The 21,460-nt window shown below is 41.5% G+C and overlaps 1 protein-coding gene and 1 pseudogene across 2 annotated transcripts; both read right to left on the bottom strand.

Moving 5' to 3' along the window:
• Window positions 1–81: 81 nt before the first annotated feature.
• Window positions 82–7,005, bottom strand: LOC110534788 (uncharacterized; annotated as a pseudogene).
• A 2,494-nt stretch (window positions 7,006–9,499) lies between these two features.
• Window positions 9,500–21,458, bottom strand: LOC110488078 (septin-7). 2 transcript variants are annotated; one of them, XM_090198000.1, is made up of 13 exons: window positions 19,573–21,458; window positions 17,345–17,451; window positions 15,366–15,466; window positions 15,058–15,192; window positions 14,228–14,345; window positions 13,871–13,963; window positions 13,275–13,371; window positions 13,126–13,177; window positions 12,861–12,989; window positions 11,933–11,953; window positions 11,181–11,316; window positions 10,685–10,827; window positions 9,500–10,428 (listed from the first exon to the last, which is right to left on the bottom strand). In XM_090198000.1, the coding sequence occupies exons 1-13, from the start codon at window positions 19,700–19,702 to the stop codon at window positions 10,389–10,391; spliced, it is 1,302 nt and encodes a 433-aa protein (XP_090054126.1). In that variant the 5' UTR covers window positions 19,703–21,458; the 3' UTR covers window positions 9,500–10,388. The 2 variants fall into 2 exon arrangements, with proteins under 2 accessions (XP_090054126.1, XP_090054127.1); XM_090198001.1 differs by lacking the exon at window positions 11,933–11,953.
• Between the last annotated feature and the right edge of the window lie 2 nt (window positions 21,459–21,460).

Here is a 21,460-nt window from a genome sequence, read left to right as displayed (position 1 = left end):
CCAACCTTCGCAAGTGAACCGTTCAAAAAGACATACTTGCATAATTGAAGAAGCAGAAGGTGGTTGATCTTGCGTCGGGGAAAAGTGTCTTGTCATCACCTGAAAGTTTAAGTTTGACGCTAAAAGCTACGTCTGTGCAGTTACAAATAATTGACCAGGTTAAGTAGCCGCCTTCAACTTTTCTGAAGAGCAAAATGAGCTTCACACTCTCTGAGCTTTAATCCCACTCATGTCCAGCTGAGAAAGACAACAAGAAAGAACAATTCAAGGCCTCGGGAGAAACACTATAGTAATCAAAACAACCATAAACAACAGCCCCAATACTGTAATATCCATGTAACATCTACAAATTAAACCTGTGGTAATCAAATGAAGTGGCCATGAAAATGATGTGTGTGTATCAAATAAATAAAATCGAACTGAAGCTTTGGAAAGACGGGGTCATGTGTGCCTTTCCAAGGACTCATGAGTGATCAAGTGCTGTACTCATCTAATAGGTAATTTCATGAAGGGCACTCCACTGCAAATTAATGGACACAAACGCCTACTGTAGCAAACATTTTGAAATTGAATGTTTAACCTTTCCGTCAAAAACCCTGCAGTATGTGGGATAGAAGATTAGCAAAATTGTTGTCTTGAAACTCTTTAAATGTCAGAAATAACAGCTAAAACACCAAAAAAGGCATGCAAATTGTCACGTTCTGACCTTTATTTCCGTTGTTTTGTATTTATTTAGTATGGTCAGGGCGTGAGTTGGGTGGGCAGTCTATGTTTGTTTTTCTATGTTTTGGGGCATTTCTATGTTTTCGGCCTAGTATGGTTCTCAATCAGAGGCAGATGTCATTAGTTGTCTCTGATTGAGAATCATACTTAGGTAGCCTGGGTTGCACTGCTTGTTTGTGGGTGATTGTCTATGTTGATGGCTTGTTTCAGCACAGGTCTCATTTTGTAGCTTCACGGTCGAATTTGGTTTATTGTTTTTGTTACTCGTTTTTATAGTGTTCAGTCTTTCTTGATTAAAGATTTACCATGGACACTTACCACGCCGCATTTTGGTCTTCCGATCCATCTCGCCTCTCCTCTTCAGATGAAGAGGAGGATGACCGTGACACAAATTTACAAAGACTGTGTTATGGTCTTGTTTACATGGTGAAAGAATGCCTCTTTAGTATGCATTTGAAGGTGGCAACATTGTGCTCTGAAACTGGAAAATAGAAATCTGTTACGTCATCATTTCATAGTTCAATATCAATCCAGTATAAGGTGAGGATGAAAGAAACATATAAATAGAATGATTCAATTAGATCTAATGAGAAATTATATTTCTATGGAAAGGACGTATGAAACCATTTTTCGTTTACAAGCAATTGTCACATTCGAGTGATGTGCAAGCATCCCCACATCAGAAAGCTCTGTAGCAGGATATCCGACGCTAAAGTGAGGACCCTGACCAACTTAACAATGACTGAGTGATGACCATGAAAACATGCAAGACTGATGGCTATAGCTACAGTATGTTCAACAAGTGCATTATTCTTCTGGCTTTAATTAGCTCTAATTGTGATTTAATCAATCCTCTGATGACATCTGTGATGTTGCAGACGATAACCATCTGATTACGTGTTAACTTGCATGAGCTTCATTTGAAGTTGCATGTGATCGTATCCACTGCTAGCTAAACAAAGAGGTTTCTGATGGCGAACCGCAAGGGCAACTTTTCATGACGAGGTCTGGTGATAGTTCTATTACCTGTGTGGTGATGTCAATCCTCCAGGGGTTGACCTGTAGCCCACCACACCAGCCCCCACGGACCGTACAGCCAGGTGCCATGCTTGTTGGGCACCGCCCAGAGGGGGCGGAGAGGCCCACCCACATGGCACACCCCAGGGCTGAACCTGGAGAATAACAGAACCCCAGGAAACAGTCAAGACATTGGGATTGTTAAAGAATGCTGCACTGAAAACATGGTAAATGCAGTATAATGCATTGATATGGTAGGAGCTACATTCATTTGGAACAAAACGCATGACAAAAGACCCACACCTGACTCACTCAAATAAGAATAGAATAGGGACACAAGCAGGAAAACGCCCTAGGACAGGGGTCAGCAACAGGAAGATGGCAGGCCAAATTGGCCCACAAATTATTTTTGTTTTAGGGCAAAAAATATGAATTTCCAGGAATTTAGCTAAATCCTTTAATTTAAGAAATCTGTTCTCAAGTATTCCTGTGAATACATAAAGAGACCTATGTGACCACGTCTCAATGTAATCAAGGTATGAAATGATTATGCTATTGTGAAATACAATGTATATTTGGGCTTATTTACGGTGTAAAAACAATAATGTTCCACCCCCCCGTCCCCCCCGTCTCATCCAATTAGAAGAAAAATTAGAAGAAAAAAAAGTTCAATTTAATTTCCCTCAGAGAAATACAGCCTCATCATGCTAATGTAACTATGGCCCAGACTATGGGAAGATTATATGAATCTGCATGACCAAACTTGAACGTTAGTCATTTCCCACCTGCCGAGTCAAAAATACGAGTGTGATTGAATGCTCCCTTGACGAGGAAGTGGTGTGCAGTCACACAGAACTTGCCGCAGCTGTTCCTGTCTCTCCCGTGGCCTGGGATTACAGCATACAATTCCACCTAAGACACAATATGGTACATAAAATGACTGATTGCAATAATAACTTGATTTGTAAAGCAGTTTCTACCCACATTATTTCTTACCATATAAGAAATACAGAATGATACTGTAATGATACTGTCTTTAGACGGTATTGCATTGGTGCAGTGAGAAAAAGCTGATACTGGAGTACTTTTTCCTCTATGACTAATCTGTCATAACCGAGACTCATAGGGGGGTTGTCCTTTGCCAGGACAACTTTCCAGCAACTATTTGCAAACATCCTGTTATTTTCTATGACACTTTGCTTAGTATGGAAGTGCACATCTTTTTCTACCCATGATGAAAGAGGGATGAAATGGTCTAAATTGCTCAAGAAGAGTGATTTCTGTCCATTGTCACAAGTAGAACTGTACACAACAGGATGGCATACCCACACACTGGAAACCTATTTAATGTTGGGGTTTTTAAAGTGAAAGAGTCAGTCCTATTGCCTAACCATCACTTAGCATTTTCTATACAGTAAAAAAACAGGTGTGGCATATCAAGAAGCTGATTAAACAGCCCTTTCATTACACAGGTGCACCTTGTGCTGGGGACAATAAAAGGCCACTCTAAAATGTGCAGTTTTGTCACACAACACCACAGATGTCTCAAGTTGAGGGAGCGTGCAATTGGCATGCTGACTGCAAGAATACCAGAGCTGTTGCCAGAGAATTTAATGTTAATTTCTTTACCATAAGCCACCTCCAACGTCGTTTTAGAGAATTTGGCAGTATGTCCGGTACAGTACAACCGCAGACCACAAGTAACCACGCCAGCCCAGGACCTCAGCATCTGGCTTCTTCACCTGTGGGATCGTCTGAGACCAGCTGATGAAACTGAGGAGTATTTCAGTCCGTAATAAAGCCCGTTTGTGGGGAAAAAGTCAGTCTGGTTGACTGGGCCTGGCTCCCAAGTGGGTGGGCCTATGCCCTCCCAGGCACACCCCTGCCCAGTCGTATGAAATCCATTGATTAGGGCCTAATGAGTTTATTTCAATTGACTGATTTCCTTATATGAACTGTAACTCAGTTGAAATTGTTGCATTTATATTTTCGTTCAGTATATATTTCCACACTATGAAGTTGAAGTAATACTGTAAAATTGTGAAGATTATGATAATACCCTTTTAGTGTAAGAGCTGTTTGAAAAGACTGCCTGGAATTTCTGCTTGTTTTGCACGGGTGTTTTGGCCTGTCTGGCAACATCACCAGGTGGGATAAGTTAGTAGACCAATAACAAAAAGAGTTTCAAACCTCTGCCAATAAGTGCTAGTTTTCAGGTTACATATCCCTCCCATTAGGCCCATCCCTCCCCTCAGAACACTCCCAGACAGTCCCAGCAAAATTCTTCTTTGAGAAATTGCTCCTTAATAAGAAGCTTTTTGGTTTTCTTTTTTACACTTTTAATTGAAAACAATCACAATAAGGTACTTCATTGTTACCCAGAAATGATTTGATATGGAGATAAAAAATAAAAATGGAAGTCAATGGAAGTCAATGGAAATGGAACAGCTTTGCCCTTCAAGAGTGATCTTAACAAATACCAAAATGCATTTTGGGGACTCATGTCAAATGGTATCAATATCATGTGACAACAAATGCACAGACTGTACCTGCGGGAAGGCTGTTATACAGCGCCCCATCTCCATGTTGCAATGGGGACTGAAATCGTTACAGCACACAAACAGCTGCACAGTGTGATCCCAGTGGGAGTCATTCCTCTGGCTGGGACAGAACAGAAACGCGTCCAACTCCAACATGTCAAAATCCAACATGTCTACCGACACAGTGAAATGGCAAAGTCAAAATTCCTTTTAAATATCTATCAAATTATAACTATATTCAAAACTGGTGGATTTATTGTCGACTTAATGTATGGCACGACCATAAATGCTGAGTGTACAAAACATTAGGAACACGTTCCTAATATTGAGTTGCACCCCTTTTGCCCTCAGAACAGCCTCAATTTGTTGGGGCATGGACTACAAAGTGTCGAAAGTGTTCCACAGGGATTGTGGCCATTGTTGACTCCAATGCTTCCCATAGTTGTGTCAAGTTGGTTGGATGTCCTTTGGGTGGTGGACCATTTTGATAAACACGGGATGTTGAGCGTGAAAAACCCAGCAGCATTGCAGTTCTTGACACACTCAAACCAGTGTGCCTGGCACCTACTACCATACCCCGTTCAAAGGCACTTAAATCTTTTGTCTTGCCCATTCACCGTCTAAATGGCACACATACACAATCCATGTGTCAATTTTCTCAAGGCTTAAAAAACATTATTTAACCTGTCTCCCCCTTCACCTACACTGATTGTGGCTACTGCTCCACTCTGTCCTTGCATCTGAATCTCCTCAAACACAGGGACCACCCAGGCTGGGTCACGGAGTCTAGTCTGAAGTGCCTCACAGAAATTAAACCTATGAAGGAATGGTTATAGTTACCAAATAGCTGAAAATCTTTCTCTTTCTTCGCATACTCCTGACATATGAATTCCTGATGTCTTCAGTTTACTGTAATAACTGGGGAATCCATAGTGTGCTTACTGCTTACCACTGGGCCTGCCAGTTGATGAACTTGAAGGAGGGGTAGAGGAACCAGCCCATCTCAGACAGTGCCCCCTGCTGGTCAATGCCAATGAAGAAGTTTGGAGAGGGGGTACTCTGAAAGGACACGGTCACCATGTGTCCATATCTACAAAACATAGAATATAAACATCCATATATTCACTTTATTTGGTCCAATATTAATTTATGGTTGCAAATTTGACAATCAAATAACATTCACAGTACGTTCTATTGACCATTGCTCGCATAGCTCATCAGGTCAGGAGTCGATAGATCATTTCCATGAGTAATCCATCCAAGACTACAGAGAGAACACTTCATCCTTAGAGGAAGCATGGCTTCCAGTGAGTTAAGTGAGGAAACCAACTTGACCAAACACTGTATGAATCAGTCAGTCAGTGTTAGTTACCTAAGGGCCTGGGCTACCGAGGGCTCCCGGTGCACTACGGCAGCAGGTATGCCTAGTGGCGTAGAATATTTGTCTCCCACACAGTTCATATCCTGGATCGGGTTACCAGGACGTGCATGGACAAGGACTTGACCATGTTCTTCACCTGGGGACGGAAACAAACAGTGTCAATGTGTTCCTTCATGTCAAGTTCAAGCACATGGAAAGTCTGCTTGTGAGTCTTTACACAACCTCTCACATTCTATGGGAAACATTATGGACAACTGCATAACAACTCTTCTGTTAATCCTGGAAAATGGCAGTTAAATGTTTCCCCACGGCTCTCCACCTATCCCTCTCTCCGTCTCATAACTGACCTTGGTGAAAAAGGAACCCAGGCAACGAAACCTGCAGCGGAGGGGGCCGCCTCACACCCGTCGCCTGCATCAATCAACCGGTGTTTCATCTAGCTCCAGGAACCCATCAGCCAATCATATCGCACATCAAGTCTCTTGACTATCACTGGCATATTCCACCCTGTATGGAATTAACATTTCAATAGATACGGCACTTCCAGAAGATGAACATAGAAAACAATAAATACATGGCCCATCTGTCATTAAATAACTCTGATGGCACCCTGAGAACTCTGAACTATAATATGTTCATCCAGGATAAAATAATAATAGTCAAAAGGGAAAGTTAAATGGACCACAGACAGTTGGGATCTAAATGCAAGGGACAATGAAACTTCCACTGGTGCTTTGATGAGTGCACCAGTCCTAAAGTGCATAGCGAGTATTCCCTGCATGTAGAGGTACAAACTGCATGAGAAAGGCCATAGTTGTGTCCCGAACGGCCCCAGGAGTACAGCACACTGGGAATCCAGTTCCCATAGCCAAATACAGGAACAGGGGTGAAGTGCAATCTGGACAAAACTTATGTATTTCTGTTGAACAGAAACACAAGGGGAAACTTGTAATATGTCAGTTCTGTTTAATGGCCTGTCTCCTCTATATTAACAAACAACAGTAAACATTTGTGTTGCTCCTTTGTAATGATACCAATGGGTGGGTGCTATCGGGTAGGTCCTGGACCAAGTCGGTTAATGACGACTCGGAGTTCCACAGGCACACCAAAAAGGCAGACTTGTTGGTAAAAGCGGGAATTACCAATGGCCAGTTCAACCCTGCATGTGGCAGGTAAACGAATTCTCCATCCAGGGTTACCATAGAAAGCTGGAGCTGTGTTACCTGGCTCCAATACCGTGACTTGTTGAGGAGTTATTTTGGATCTGAAGTTGACGGTGCTGTGCGCAAATGTAGATGTTGAGAATGCACGCTCGTCGTAGTCTAAATTATGAGTTGACTTCATCTCTCTAATTTTCGCTGTTTACACTTTTTGAATTACATGTAGGTCGAACGTTACTATTAAGCAGCACAGCACCAAAGTTGATAATAACCAAGCCCCATGTTCCACCCACAACGGTGGCGGTATGTCGACAATGTTCTAAATCAATATGCACACAGCAGTATATTTGGTAATTGCTGTATAAATGCAGAATATGTATATATATTTTTTTAATTGACAGCATTGAGCCGGGAGTTGACAGACGGTATAAGGACGAGTACTTCATTGTTTATTCCAAGGGATTTGTGAAGTGGGCCCCATAAATGCTAAAAAGTCTTACAGACTTTTACTGTATGTGTGTTTATGCTTGGTTGAAGGATTTCACTGTACACATACACGCACGCATAGTCTCTTTCTCTCTCACACACACACCTGCTTTCTCGCTCACTCTGACCCATCACACTCTTTATTTTTGAGTCCTACTCCCTATTTTTTGTTTAACGTTTCTTGTGTTTCTTTTATACTATATAAAGCGTCTTTGTGTCATTAAAAATCGGTATAAATAGGCTACCATATATTAAATATGACGTTTTGACGTCACTTGTTTATGTTGTACTTCTGGATGGAATTGAGTGATTGCGAGTCCAGCACAGTGCCAAAAGTAGACTAGCCTTGTTCCAGACATGTAGATTTTAGGCCTCTGTTGGACAGAAGCAACGGTGGTTTCCCCTTCAGAAATTGAAACACAAAGACATACCTACTGATTCATAATATGACCTAACGGCTTGACATTGACATCCACTTCAGCTCTGTCTGTGCATAAAAACGCCGGCGCGCACAGATGCGCCGATTGTAATGTCGCGCCAATGGATAGACGCACTTTTCTCTGTTAAAATTTGCTCCGTGTAGGTATTGCAGCAGGCTGCATCTTTGAAACTCTTGACATTATAGGAATTCAGTATTTATTCAGGCCATTGGTCTGATTTTATCAGTAAAGTTACTCTCATCAAATAAAATAAACGCATGAAGAGGAACAACTTTATGCACAGCACAGCTGCTACCACAATGAAGATAATTCTACTCATTATGGTATTTTCCCTCGTTATGGCATCTGTCCTCAGCCAAAAAATACATTTTGATGGCAGTTGGAGAGAAGACAATGATACGGTAGGACACTTCTCTTGACTGTAGCCTATAGTGGCATTGTCGATATTAAGATAAAAAAAATGTTTCAGCACTGTCCCGTACATTTGTAAATGTGGACTATTTAGGAAGCAGCCACGGGCAGTGATAGGCTTCATAATAATCTTCTCATGATTAGCCTAGGTTACTATCAAATGAATAAGCCAAATTGTGTATTTTATTTATTCAGAGGAAATTGCAACTATCTGAGCAATACAAAGAAATCCTGAAAAGAATGACTCGAAAACCTGAGTCACGCCAATTCTTTGATCTTATGGGGAAAAGAGGCTCTGGTCGGCTAACTACTTTCTAGTAATAATTCAATATTTTAAATATATTCTATTTCTATAAAAGCTCATCTGTATTTTTGCTTTTTCCCTTCCACTCTTTACAGAAAAATCCCAGGTAATAAGACCAGGTAAGTGTTGCATGCATTGGTACTGACCATTTCAACTCAATTTTACTGAGGCTACTATTATGAAGATATTCATGGTATATAAGGCACAGAGATCCTATTAAATATGTAATTCTATGATAGAAGGTATGAAAACCACTGTGGTGGAACTGTTCTCATGCCATTTACAATTCCTACGAGAGACTCTGCTGTGTAATGTCAAAATGGGATCACTGTGGGAGATGTACTTTTCTCAGTCTGAAATTGCCCTAATATCACCTCTTTCCCAGGGCAGAAATTTGAGTCTTTTGTTGGACTGATGGGTAAAAGGAGCTCAGAGGAACAAGGTAAAATATCAGCATTTAGTGTATCCATGACTCATTCTGAGTGAGTTCTTTCTCTTAGGACATACTGTTGATTACTGTTATTCCTGCAGGTTCCTTCTAATGGATCTCCATAGCAGCTACATACAACTTTGCATCAAAATAATTAACTGTGAACCAGGATGCACTGAACATGTGTTTGCATGATTGTTTCAGTCAAGCGTGAAGTCCAATGTTCTGAAAACATTTTTGCGTCAGCAAATTAACAGTACTTGCAAAAATTGCTTTAGAAAATGAAGGAATATGCATATTACTGTGTGAAATGTCAAATCTATTCAGGCAAATAACCTGCTAGTGCTCTGAAAACATTCATATTGTGCATGTAATGTGGCAGAATACTTACATCAAAAGTAAAACCACTAAACTGAGAAACGCTGAAAAGGAAACCCATGTTGCCCTCTGGTGGAGATATGGTGTAGACAAAGCAGATTAATACTGAACTACAGAGCAAAAATAAGTAACACATTTAAACTGTTTAAACATCAGTAGGCCTACATAATAGGTATTCTGAATGTAGTAATGCAGTATCAACATGCATTACCTAGCAGCATTCATTGCATTGCAAGTCTATCACATGTTTATTAAGTGACTTTGTACAATACAAATAAAAAATACAGATGGAGTACATAGGCAAAGCAAAATATGGTATTGACTTTCCTTTCCCACTTAATCTGATGACATGTGGAGTCACAGAAATATTCCTTTCATTTATTTTTTCTGCTCTTTGTAGGACTACTGAATGTATTTTAAACAGTCAATCCTCCTCAGAAACGGGTCAAAGCTTCAGACGAATTCTTACATACAAAAAAAAAAAAGAAAACTTTAGCTGGCTCGGTGTATATATAAAAAATAAACTGAAATATAACATTTATGAAGTTAATGGTGGTCCAAGGCTAGTGAAATTTGCTAAAAACAGAAGAAAGCGTTACATTTTGGAAAAAGCTTCAGCCATAAAAAAAAAAAAAGCCCAAGGTGCATTTTAGCCTCTTTTAGATTTCCCATTCCTCCTATTGAGAGACCGAGACTGTCGTTTCCTGTTAGGCTACATTGCATGGGGAGCTGTTCAGTATGAGGTTTATCTGTTACACTTTACTAAACAAAAACGGTTTTTGGAAATGCCATTTCCTTTTCCACATCATGGAAGAGCTTTTGTGCATGTAAACAAATTAAACCACTGAAACATGATTGTTGCTCTGCATAAAACTGTAGTAATCAGTTGTTAAATAGACATTGCAACCTTGGGCAGTATTCAGTTATATATGGGTTTGGCCTGTCTAAGACGGTACGTTTGGTTAAGGTAAACACATTCCTTGGAGAAGTCCACAGGCAGCTCTCTTCCGGTCATTGTGACAGTACATGCAGACCCAGCTGGGCTGTACAAGAGCTTTGGTGCCACACATAGATATCCAAGCTGGCAACAAGTACAACTTGGTGTTTCTGCAGACTGTCTAAAATATCTTCCCCTTCTTTTTGTTCTTTTCCAGAGTCCTGTAGAGGAGATCATGTTGCAGTGAATATAGTATAGAAGGCAATATAATGATGCAAACATTTACAAACAGTGGTTGAGATATGATTATACAACAGTGACATCTAGTGGGACCAGCTGGTATTACGTTCTGCACACACCCTTGTTTGTGTGTCCAGTTGAGCTTTTTTCTCTAGCCAACAGACAACAATAAATAGAGCTACTTTTGTAACAACCAAAGTCACCACTACAGTTCAGGTGTGTGACAGACACTGTTACCTGGAGGCATCCAGTCTCTGTTGCTCCAGGCGCTGATTGGCCTCCCAGTTGGCCCGGTCATCCTCAAACTGGCGTCTCTTCTCCTCCAGCTCCTTGTGCTGGGCCTCCAGATTCTTCTTCATCTGCTCATGACGCCTCGACAGCTGCAGAAGAAGAGACATTTTGAAAACATTTGAAAAGACATGCTCACAACTGTGACTCACTGAATAACTGACAATTGTTGCGAAGAGGACTATTCTGGTTAAATAAAGTGTGCATTTGGAAATGTAACACTTCAGAGAGAGGGGCAGTGAAGTTCTCTCACACACACACACACACACACACACACGATAACTAGTCATTAAATAAATCCTCTCATACCCCCCACTCACTGTCTCACTAAGACTTTCAGTGCATCAACACCCACCAAAAAGTGAGTGTTTACGCATCAGGAAGTAAGAAGTCAAACCATACGGTAGGGATCAGTAGTGTAGTAAGGCAATGTGACTGATGTTACCTCAGCCTCGGAATCTTTCAGCTTCTGGATCTTCTCCTTGACCTTCATCTCAAACACCTGTTCCATTTCCATCTCCATCTTCTTCATCTTGGCCACGTGCTCCCGCCGCTCCTCCTCCATCTGAGCCAGGGGGCTCCTGCAGGGTCACACACGTATGCAGGCAAACAGTCAGACCAGTCCCACAGTGCACCGTCACCATCCATCACCAACACAGTGGAACAATCCTCACATTAATGCCACTCCCATTTCCTTGCAGGGAATTGGCACATACAAGGATCTATGCATGAAAGGAATGGTAGGACTCAATGTGGTGACTGAAGTGTGGAAAAGCAGAGGGAAGAAGAAACCCAATTTGCTCAAAGACCAGCACCAAGCAATCATGGAGCTGAGTTAGCTAAGCTGTTAGCATAGGCTAGTGAGTAACTGTAGTGAAAAAGTGGTGCTTTGTGATGTTAGCTTAGCTAAATGTTAGTAAACTCAATTGAAAGTGAGAAGAAGCCACCAGTCTAACTACGCTAATTACACGTGAAGTATTTGCAATGTAATATGCGTGTTTATCAATTCCCAGTTGACTTCTCAATGTTGGCATCTACAGGGTTCCTTGAGACATTGCCTGACATGAGGGGGAAGAAAGGAGAGAAGAAAACACCCTGAACTGGGAGAAAGAGAATCCAGACAGAAGAACACGGACAAGGGAGGAAAATGGTATATTTTTAAAAAATGATCTAAGGAAACATAAATTGACCACTTACATGCCTTCACCTGTGTCATGTCTAAAAAAACAGAAACACACACACTTAGCATGCTGCGATGAAATCATGCACTACGACAACGAAAAAACTCAAACGGACTGACTAAAACATACACTTAGAACGAAACATCTACTTTCTCGCGGTAAACAAGGAAAAGTTCACAAAGAAACAAAACCACTTTTCTAGAGGCATGAAACAGTGTGTGTAGTAGTAGTGTGCAGTAGTAGCCTTACATTAGTAGCATGTGTTTGGTGCGTAGCTGTGCGTTAGGAACCACAGTGTGTGAGGGTGTCTCTCAGTAAATAGCTACGATGCGGAGCATGGTTGGTGTACATAACAGGGTCTTAAGTGTGAGAGAGCAGCAGTGTGGAATTTAAAGGGATAGTTATGGATTTTGGCAACCACGCCTTTTTCTACTTCCCAAGAGTCAGATGAACTTGTGGATACCATTTTTATATATCTCTGTGTCCAGTATGAAGGAAGTTCGAGATAGCGTTGCGAGCCAATGCTAACTAGCGTTAGCACAATGACTGGAAGTCTATGGGTATCTGCAGATAGCACAATGACTGGAAGTATAAGGGTAAGACTAGTTAGCAATTGCGCTTACGCTAGTTAGCATTGTACTAGATAGCAACTCATCAGACTCTGGGGAAGTAGATAAAGGGCCTCATTGCCAAAATCCATAAGTGTCCCTTCAAGCTGTAATACCTGCATTTGGAATGATGGACCTATATTGGAAAAAAATTACCCCCAAGAACACTACAACAATAATCATCCATTTATACACAGCCTAAATATCACGTCAATATGATAAAACATTTCAAATGTCCAGTAGATTATCTGTCAGGTTAAATATGCCTTTAAGCAACAAAAAAAAAGTTAGGCTGTGCATGTTAAATAGAGAACCACTGGTAGCTGTTGGACTCACTTCGTCGACTGTTGACCCTTGACCCGGTTGTTGTCCTGTCCGTTGTAGGTGACGGCTGCCAGCTTCCTGCTACGGTAGTTCTCATAGTGGACGTTATTGGTCACGTCCTTCAGGTCCTGCATGTGGGTTCTGTACGCAACAAAACAAGTCTTAGAAACCATCATGTTGAGGCGGTTGTGGTTGACAACGTTACAATTATTATCATTTTTTTTAATGCATTGTCATTTCCTATACATTTTTGTAACTTCATGTTTTGAGTCTGTACCTGATGAGCATGTCTCGTAGGATGGTGAAATCACAGTGGTCTCCGTTCTCAACTGCAAGGAAAGACAATCAATACATATTCAAACCCCTCTCCAAAAGGAGCCTCTTAATAGATTTTCGCTTAACTTCATCTCCCATCATGCCTGGTACCTTCTGCCACTCCCCATGGGTACTGTCGTCCTCTGGTCCTCTTCCCGTTCACCTCGATGATGGTATTACTGCCCACCACGGCCAGGGGCAGACGGTCCTGCAAGCAAAATAACACAACGGCGTGTGAGACGTGTGTGTGTGTGTGTGTGTATGCAACAGCCCCTCCAGAATTTTGTGATAGGCTAGTTGTGGCCCAGAATATTTGGTTTTGCTGCAGCAATTCAGATATTTTACATGGCAATTTGCAACGATTTTGACCAATTTGGAAAAAAGTTTGACATGCTACTTGATTGAACCACTATGCAGTAAAAGTAAGTTATTGGTTAAAATGTCCAGCACTCTTTTTGTGTGTGCAGTGATTGGAGAGCTATATGTGGTAATATTGCAATGATTTTACTGTTTTATGTGGTAATAGTGCAGTGATTAGTAATTTGCACACCCTCGCATAATAAGCAGGGAATTGTTGATTTTGCAAAAACAATTGCGATCGCAATATCCAGGCAGGACTGATGCATCTAAGTGCCTAACAGTTCAAATGGCTAAGTTCGTTGGTGCACGCATGGTGCTTACAACGCCGAGGTACATATGTATTATACCTTGATCTTCTTCACCAGTTTGTTCTCTTCCTCATCATCTGTCTCTGGGAACTCGTAGATCTTGATTTTGTGTTCCAGGATTTCCCGCATGATCTGAGGGAAGGTTCAGTATGATTTATTAACATACAAAAGACGTGCGAGACAGTTCTTTTTATCATGTGGTATCAACTCCATTCAGACTGTCCTGCCCAGGGGAAATTTAGAGGGCATCGTCAGAGCAGTATGTGGAATGGGAAACCTCCCATTTTGCCCAAACAGTCTATTTCTATCAGCAACAATCAAGTCTTCGTCTGTGTAAACCCTTGACGCCCCGCCCCCCCAGACAGAGCCCAGCCCCCCCAAACAGAGCCCACTGACCTGCTTCTTGAACCGTTGGCACTCCTCTGGGGTGAGAGTGTCTGCTTTTGCGATCAGTGGGATGACGTTCACCTTCTCATGCAACCGTTTCATAAACTCAATATCCAGAGGCTTCAGTCTGGAGGGAGACATGACATAATAACATAAATGCTGGGGTAGGGGTACTGATGGACAGATTCCTGACAGGTCCACTATTTTCTTAGCAAACCACGAAGCTCACATTTCTTTCCTTACATCTATTAACTAATAAAACATTGTTTGCAATGGAGCTCTAGTAGTGTAAACAAACAAGTAATTTATCAATGATGACAACACAAATAACTACTGTCTGTGTCCAAAACACTTTCCCCAGCTGTTTCCCGTGAGCATTGTCACTGTGCAAGGCACCCGAGTGCGAGTCAGCTTATATCAGCTGGTGCTGCGAGGAGTGTGTGTGAGGGGTCAGTGTGTGAGAGGCCAGCATAAGCTGCTCATCCTAAGAGCCTGTCTCAACATTGACTGGGGGATTGTAATGACAATGTCCCGTAGAACAGAGAATGAACAGTGAACGCATGCACACATCCCATTTACCCCAGAGCCACGATACACACAGCCTTCTCTGACAGATGGCCAATGCCCTTTAGCACTAACAGTCATATGAAACAACTATGTAGGTATATTGCAAAACAACCCTAAAGAGTGAGAAAAAAAAAAGCCTAAGAGGCAGTAGCCAAAAATTATTGGAATTTCTAATATGGGGTATTCTACTTTACACTTGTGAAATCTTAGTTAATCTCAAGACGCCCTCCCCCTTCATTCACACTGACTCTCTCCCTCCCACCCAGACTCACCCGTGTCCCGAGGGGGCGATGAAGTAGAGGCAGCACTGCACTCTGCTGTCAGGCATCAGTCGTCTGTTCACCCGCGACTCACAGTTGAGGTAATCCTCAAACTTGCTGTCTATGTGGTCGATGACCGGCTGCCAGCTGCGCGGTACACACAGCCACAGGGAGGAAACAAACCCACACACATTGAGCCAAAAATGGACGCTACTTCCTGGAAACCTGCTCGCAAGCTATGAGCTGAAATGGCTGTCAAATGGGCCAAGATCAATGCATTTATTGGAGCCAAAATAGAGTTGTCGTCAAATTTTGCGTACCAGTTGCTATTGTCCACAGCGTCGCCGAATCCTGGGGTGTCGACTATTGTGAGCAGGAGCTGGACACCACCTTCCTTTACTAACACTTTGGATTGCTCCACCTGGGAAATAGAGATTATATCAGTCTTCAATAGTTGCCTTGTCTAAATGCATACTGTTACTGTTCATATTTGGTGTATGACAGTGAGATAGTGAACAATACAACTTTCCTAAGAACCGTCATAAGAATATTAAGCACCCACTACACTTCTGGTTGTTTAACTTTTGGACAACAATGCAGTACCCAATGCGTTGAGCCAACACCTGTCTCCACAAGAGAGTGTTTGCAACAACACAGAAGAAATTAGCATACTGCCAATCCCAATGAAGGGAATGAAGAGGACCAAAACAACCTCTCAGGAAGACAACTTGTCGCCAAATGTGTAGCACACATTGAGGCCAGTGGGTGACGCTCATTCTAGCTGCATGTATCAGCATGCAGTCTAACACTGTGCTATTACCGAACTATGCAGAGGAACCAGAAAAACAGACGAGCGTCTGTGTGGAGATAACGTTGCGTTTTGGAGGCCAAGTAGAGCAAGTTTCTGGACTAAATGACATCCAGTGCCTTCAGAAAGTATTCACACCCCTTGCCATTTTCCACAGTTTGTTGTGTTACAGCCGAAATGTAAAATTAATTATATTGAGATTTTTTTGGCGTCACAAGCCTATACACAATACCTCAATGTCAAAGTGGGAAAATGTTGTTTGAATTTAATTTTCACATTGAATGAAATAAATAAAAAGCTGAAAAGTCTTGAATCGTGCAGTGAATTTCAAACACAGATTCAACCACAAAGACCAGGGATGTTTTCCAATGCCTCGCAAAGGGCACCTATTCATAGATGGGTAAAATAATAATAATTTAAAGCAGCCCTTCAATAGCCCTTTGAGCATGGTGAAGTTATTAATTACACTTTTGATGTTGTATCATGACACCCAGTCACTAAAGTGATACAGGCGTCCTTCCTAACTCCGTTGCCGGAGAGGTGACTTTAAAACAGTTACAGCATTTAAATGGCTGTGATCGGAGAAAACTGAGGATGGACCAACATTGTAGTTACTCCACAATTACTAACCTAAATGACAGAGGAAGCCTGTACATAATAAAAAATATTCAAAAACATGCATCCTGTTTGTAATAAGGCACTAAAGTAATACTGCAAAAAATGTGAAGCCGTTAACTTTTGTCCTGAATACAAAGTGTTATGTTTAGAGCAAATCCAATAAAACACATTACTGAGTACCACCCTCCATATTTTCAAGCATAAAATGGTGGCTGCATCATGTTATGGGTATGCTTGTAATCGTTAAGGACGGAGGAGTTTCAGGATAAAAAATATTTTAAAAAATGGAATAAAGCTAAGCACAGGCAAAATCCTAGAGGGAAACCTGGTTCAGTCTGCTTTCCACCAGACAGAGATTAATTTATCTTTCAGCAGGACAGTAACCTAAAACAAGGCCATATCTCCAGTGTAGTTGCTTACCAAGAAGATAGTGAATGTTACGGAGTGGCCGAGATACAATTTTGACTTAAATCTATGGGAAGAGCTGACAATGGTTGTCTAGTAATGATCAACAATCAATTTGACAGGGCTTTGAAAACATTTAAAATAATAAAAGGCAAATGTTGCACAATCCAGGTGTGGAAATCTTTTTAGAGACTTATAGAGAAACTCACAGCTGTAAATCACTGCCAAATGTGCTTCTACAAAGTATTGACTCAGATGTGTGAATACTTATGTAAATGTATTTCATTTTCAATACATTTGCAAAAAAAAACAAGTCAAGGGGTATGAATACTTTAGTCTGCTCTATATCACAGAATGTGTTTCAAATGCCAAGGTATCAACACTGAGGAAAACTAACATGGTCACCAGTGAAATAAGGATATTCAACCAGAGAATCCAGGACTGCTAAGCAGAAGTGTTTTAAACTACCTGTACAGTCTTTTTGACTCTGTGTGAAGGCCCAGGGTATTCTGAAGAGTACAAGTCTGTTAGGAACAGAGAGTTGATCAACGTGGACTTGCCCAATCCTGATTCACCTAGAAGAAAACAAAAACTGTTGCAATAAAAATGAATCTATTTTTTCATTTATAAATTTAAGCATGGCTCATATAGCCTAATGACAGTGTTGCTACATTAGGATCATTGTCATTTTAAATGAGTGAGTCAATGCAATTCAAATCAACATATTGGCCTAGTGTGCACAGTAATATATATGCTTCATGAATGGCTATCACACAGTGGGATATACTTGCTTTCAACATGTATGGTTAGCTATTTATAATGTCTTTGAATGTTGTTCTTGCTTGATAGCCATTCATGCAGCTTTAGAGGCATCCCATGGTACTGTAGAAGATTCTAATAAAGCCCAGCCAATAAATCCCATCAAAGGTCATGTCTTTGATTGAGGGCCATTGACATTTGTCCAAGACGACCATCCATCTAATGATTGTGTAAAGGGCTAGGACAACAGCTCCTGGTCTGAACGTGGCTAGAGAATGCCTCTTATTATGCCGGCTGTGTGGTCCCATTTCTCTAGCGTGGCTAGCCATTGTGTGCCTGGTATCCATGCTCCTGGGGAATGAAATCATTAGGGCAGTGGAAATTACCACTGGCACTGACCTCGATCGTCAACGGGCTGCTGTTTACAGGCTACAGTATTGAGAGTTGAGAGCTACCGTTTCTGTGTTGAGTGATTGCACTTGACTATGTGCATTTCAATGCCCATCATCATACTCCTATGAATATGGATGGCTAGTTTATATCAACACGCCAGTGTTTTCCATGTAACAGGACAGGTTGGCGTGCTGCACTCAGCGAGGCATAGTGCACTGTGCCAGTCACCGCCGATAACACTAGTCCTTTCTCACACTACCTGTGACCTAAGCCAGCAGGGACATGTGGGCTCAAATCTCCTCAGGACTGGGTAGAGGAGCTAGCTCTGCCTACTGCCGAGGCAGTGTGTATGTAACCGTGTACGAGACTGATTTTGCTGAATTAGCAAACTAGCAACCATTTCCTTTTTGCTGTAGATTTTGTATTAAAAATGTACAAAAATGGATACAAAATCCTCAGCAAAAAAAGAAAAATAGTTGATAGTTTGACTAATTCAGCAATATCAGTCTCGTACACGGTTACATACACACTGCCTCGGCAGTAGGCAGAGCTAGCTCCTCTACCCAGTCCTGAGGAGATTTGAGCCCACATGTCCCTGCTGGCTTAGGTCACTAGTAGTGTGAGAAAGGGCTAGCGTTATCGGCGGTGACTGGCACAGCGCACTTTGCCTCGCTGAGCGCAGCACGCCAACCTGTCCTGTTACATGGAAAACACTGGTGTATTTATATAAACTAGCCTGCTTCACATGAGCAAAATATGCATCGTTTGTGCTGCGTTTGCATTCACAGAAATAGGACTTTAAAAACCGTATTATTATTATTGCACCAATCAGGCTGGTGAAATCTTCAAGGCATTTCTGGGCCCCAACTTAGGCACCATCCAACACACTGCCTTAAAGGACATTTTATACAGCAGGGTAAATCATGGTGACTTGTTTAAGAGGAACCATATTGCATGCGAGTGCCTGGCAAGGCAGACATGTTTAGATAGAATGACCAGTGTAGAATGACCAGTGTAGCCTGACTTCTTAAACTGATCAATGATAAACCCATGACTGGCTCAGAAAGAGGCTGCTGTTCAGATGAAATGCGAGATGAACTATTCTTAGCAGTGAGGGAGAACTCCTGCTATGCCGACCACAGGAAATGGTTTGACCCAAAGAAACATTTTCCCTCCAAACAGTGACTGATTAGCAAATGAAGGTCCTGGCCAAGTTCAATGACCGCATCCAAGTACTTCAATGGCACTCTTGTATTTTTGATAATACTGCGCAGTTTTAAAAAAAATCCAATCAAAAACAATGCTATTTTAAAAAGGCAGGCAGATGTGAAAAAAAGTAAACGAGAGAGGTTATCTTCCCTCCCCCGACTGAGAGGAGGTTAAAACCACACACATGCACTTTGCTTGCACATAACTATTCCTTTCTCAAAATGTAAACTTACTATACAGAGCTTTTACTGGTCAACTGTATTGTTAAAACTGAAATGACTGAAAACATGACTCGGTTGAACCATGACCTCAATATATGAATAGCATTTTCTTACCAACAACCATCAGGGTGAATTCAAAGCCTCTCTTCACCGACTTTCTGTACACTTGGTTGGGAAGGCTAGCAAAGCCCACATACCCCTCCAGATTCTTTTGTTGCTGGAAAGTAACATACGAGCACAACATCAACACCACAGCTTTTGCAATGTTATGTAACAGGCCAAGGTTACTTCAAAATTAGGGGAAAGTAATTCTGATAAGCAGGCAAATAAACATTGGCCTAACTTTCCAATCCATCCATACTTACAGCTGTTTTATGGAGATAATCATGCGATGTGGTCCAAAGTGAGGTAAGAGCCAGAGGAGAGAACACAGGCGACAACAATCAATATCAGCAATAATCCTAACAAAGAATTCTGTTTTCAGAATCAATTTCACAAACTGTAAAGCCTGGGGATAAATAATGTGTGTTTAGGCTAGCAAGCATAACATCACAGAGTTGGATAGTATGGTACAATGTTATTCACTGTTGTTGGCTTTTCTATGGGGTATAACAGAGTCCAATCTCTGTGATGCCCTTAGCCTTGGACTGTTGTTCAAATGTTTTCAATTGAAAGCCTATGTCTGTGCGAAATTACCATTCAAACTGTAAGTCTTCTTTATGTCCATGCATGGTATAAGTGAGATCACTATCTGTACACCAGTGGAGGCTGGTGGGAGGAGCTATAGGAGGACGGGCTCATTGTAATGGATATAATGAAAGAAACGGCATCAAACCTGGCTTCCATGTGTTTGATACTGTTCCATATATTCCATTCCAGCCATCACAATGGGACCGTCCTCCCACCAGCACCTACTGCTTTTTTACATGGAAAATGTTTCTGGCAACTGATTAAAATCCTTCTTCACGATTATGCTAGCTAGTGTGGTTTCCGTTTCAGTTAGCGGGTCAACTGAAGGAAGTGGTGAGAGGAGTACACATTTTTCTCATGCAGTCATGAGTGCATCTTCATCGCAATTTAATAGGCATTCTTTAATTTAAAAAAAAACCTGGCTCACTTTCACTCGGTCCTACCCCCCAAACCAATATGAAAAGGGAGACACCCAAAGATACCCATCTTCAGACTTGACTCGTCCTTAGATCTATCCAAGGTCTGAGAATCTAGCTGTGTTGGCTTGATCGAGTGTTTATCCTCATCTGTCCCCTTCCCTCAGATTATCAGAGCATACTCTGGTTTGCTGTTTTCTACACTATATGGTGTCACACACACACACACTTTAATCTACTTTTTCAGTGTAACACTCATGGGCAAATCAAGTGTTTGAAATAGCTGGAAGTAAATACATTGCTTGACATTATTGTTTTGCTAGCTAACAATAAACAATGGCTTGCTCGGTGAATACTGGGACAGTCATTTAATTTAAGGGTAAGGATTTGGCGTTAGCATTTTCTGAATCGTAGGCTAGCAAGCCAGCTGGCTAACGTTAGGTGGTGAACATGACGTTATCGCCACAATAAATAAAAAAAGCTAGCTAGCGTTACCTCGATTGAGTTTGCTTAACAAACACCAGATACATAACATAAAACATTAGCTTTTGGAAAGAACCACTAGGTAGATACAATTGGCGCAAGCAATTCGCGATGAGGGACAAAATAACTACACAGGAAATGCCTAAGCTAATGCTAACCTGCTAGCAACTCATCCAACAACTGGTGGGGGGCGACTGGGCGTTGGTTACTCAGACAACTAGAAAGCCACGAACAACCATTACTTTAAAATAGCCATTCTGATACAACAAGCTATAGATGTAATTTCCAAAGCAGTTTTCGGACATTTTTTATACAGTAAGTAGGCTCACCCATAATGTTGACGTTTTGCTGCCGCTCAGAAACCGATCATTCACAACCCGACATTCCCCTTCTCACTAGCGCATACCTACGTA

The sequence above is a fragment of the Oncorhynchus mykiss genome, chromosome 2, assembly GCF_057628025.1.
Source record: "Oncorhynchus mykiss isolate SJ-2025 chromosome 2, ASM5762802v1, whole genome shotgun sequence".
Taxonomy (NCBI): domain Eukaryota; kingdom Metazoa; phylum Chordata; class Actinopteri; order Salmoniformes; family Salmonidae; genus Oncorhynchus; species Oncorhynchus mykiss.
Note: the sequence above shows the minus strand (reverse complement) of the source record. Positions and strands in the feature narration are given on the sequence as shown.

Excerpts from the sequence above, each read along its gene's own strand:
- LOC110488078 (XM_090198000.1), bottom strand. The coding sequence starts at position 19,702 with ATGTTGTGCTCGTATGTTACTTTCCAGCAACAAAAGAATCTGGAGGGG. Across the intron at positions 13,178-13,274 it reads CCCATGGGGAGTGGCAGAAG|TTGAGAACGGAGACCACTGT; the intron begins GTACCAGGCATG and ends CTTTCCTTGCAG. Across the intron at positions 12,990-13,125 it reads CTACGAGACATGCTCATCAG|AACCCACATGCAGGACCTGA; the intron begins GTACAGACTCAA and ends TGTTGCGTACAG.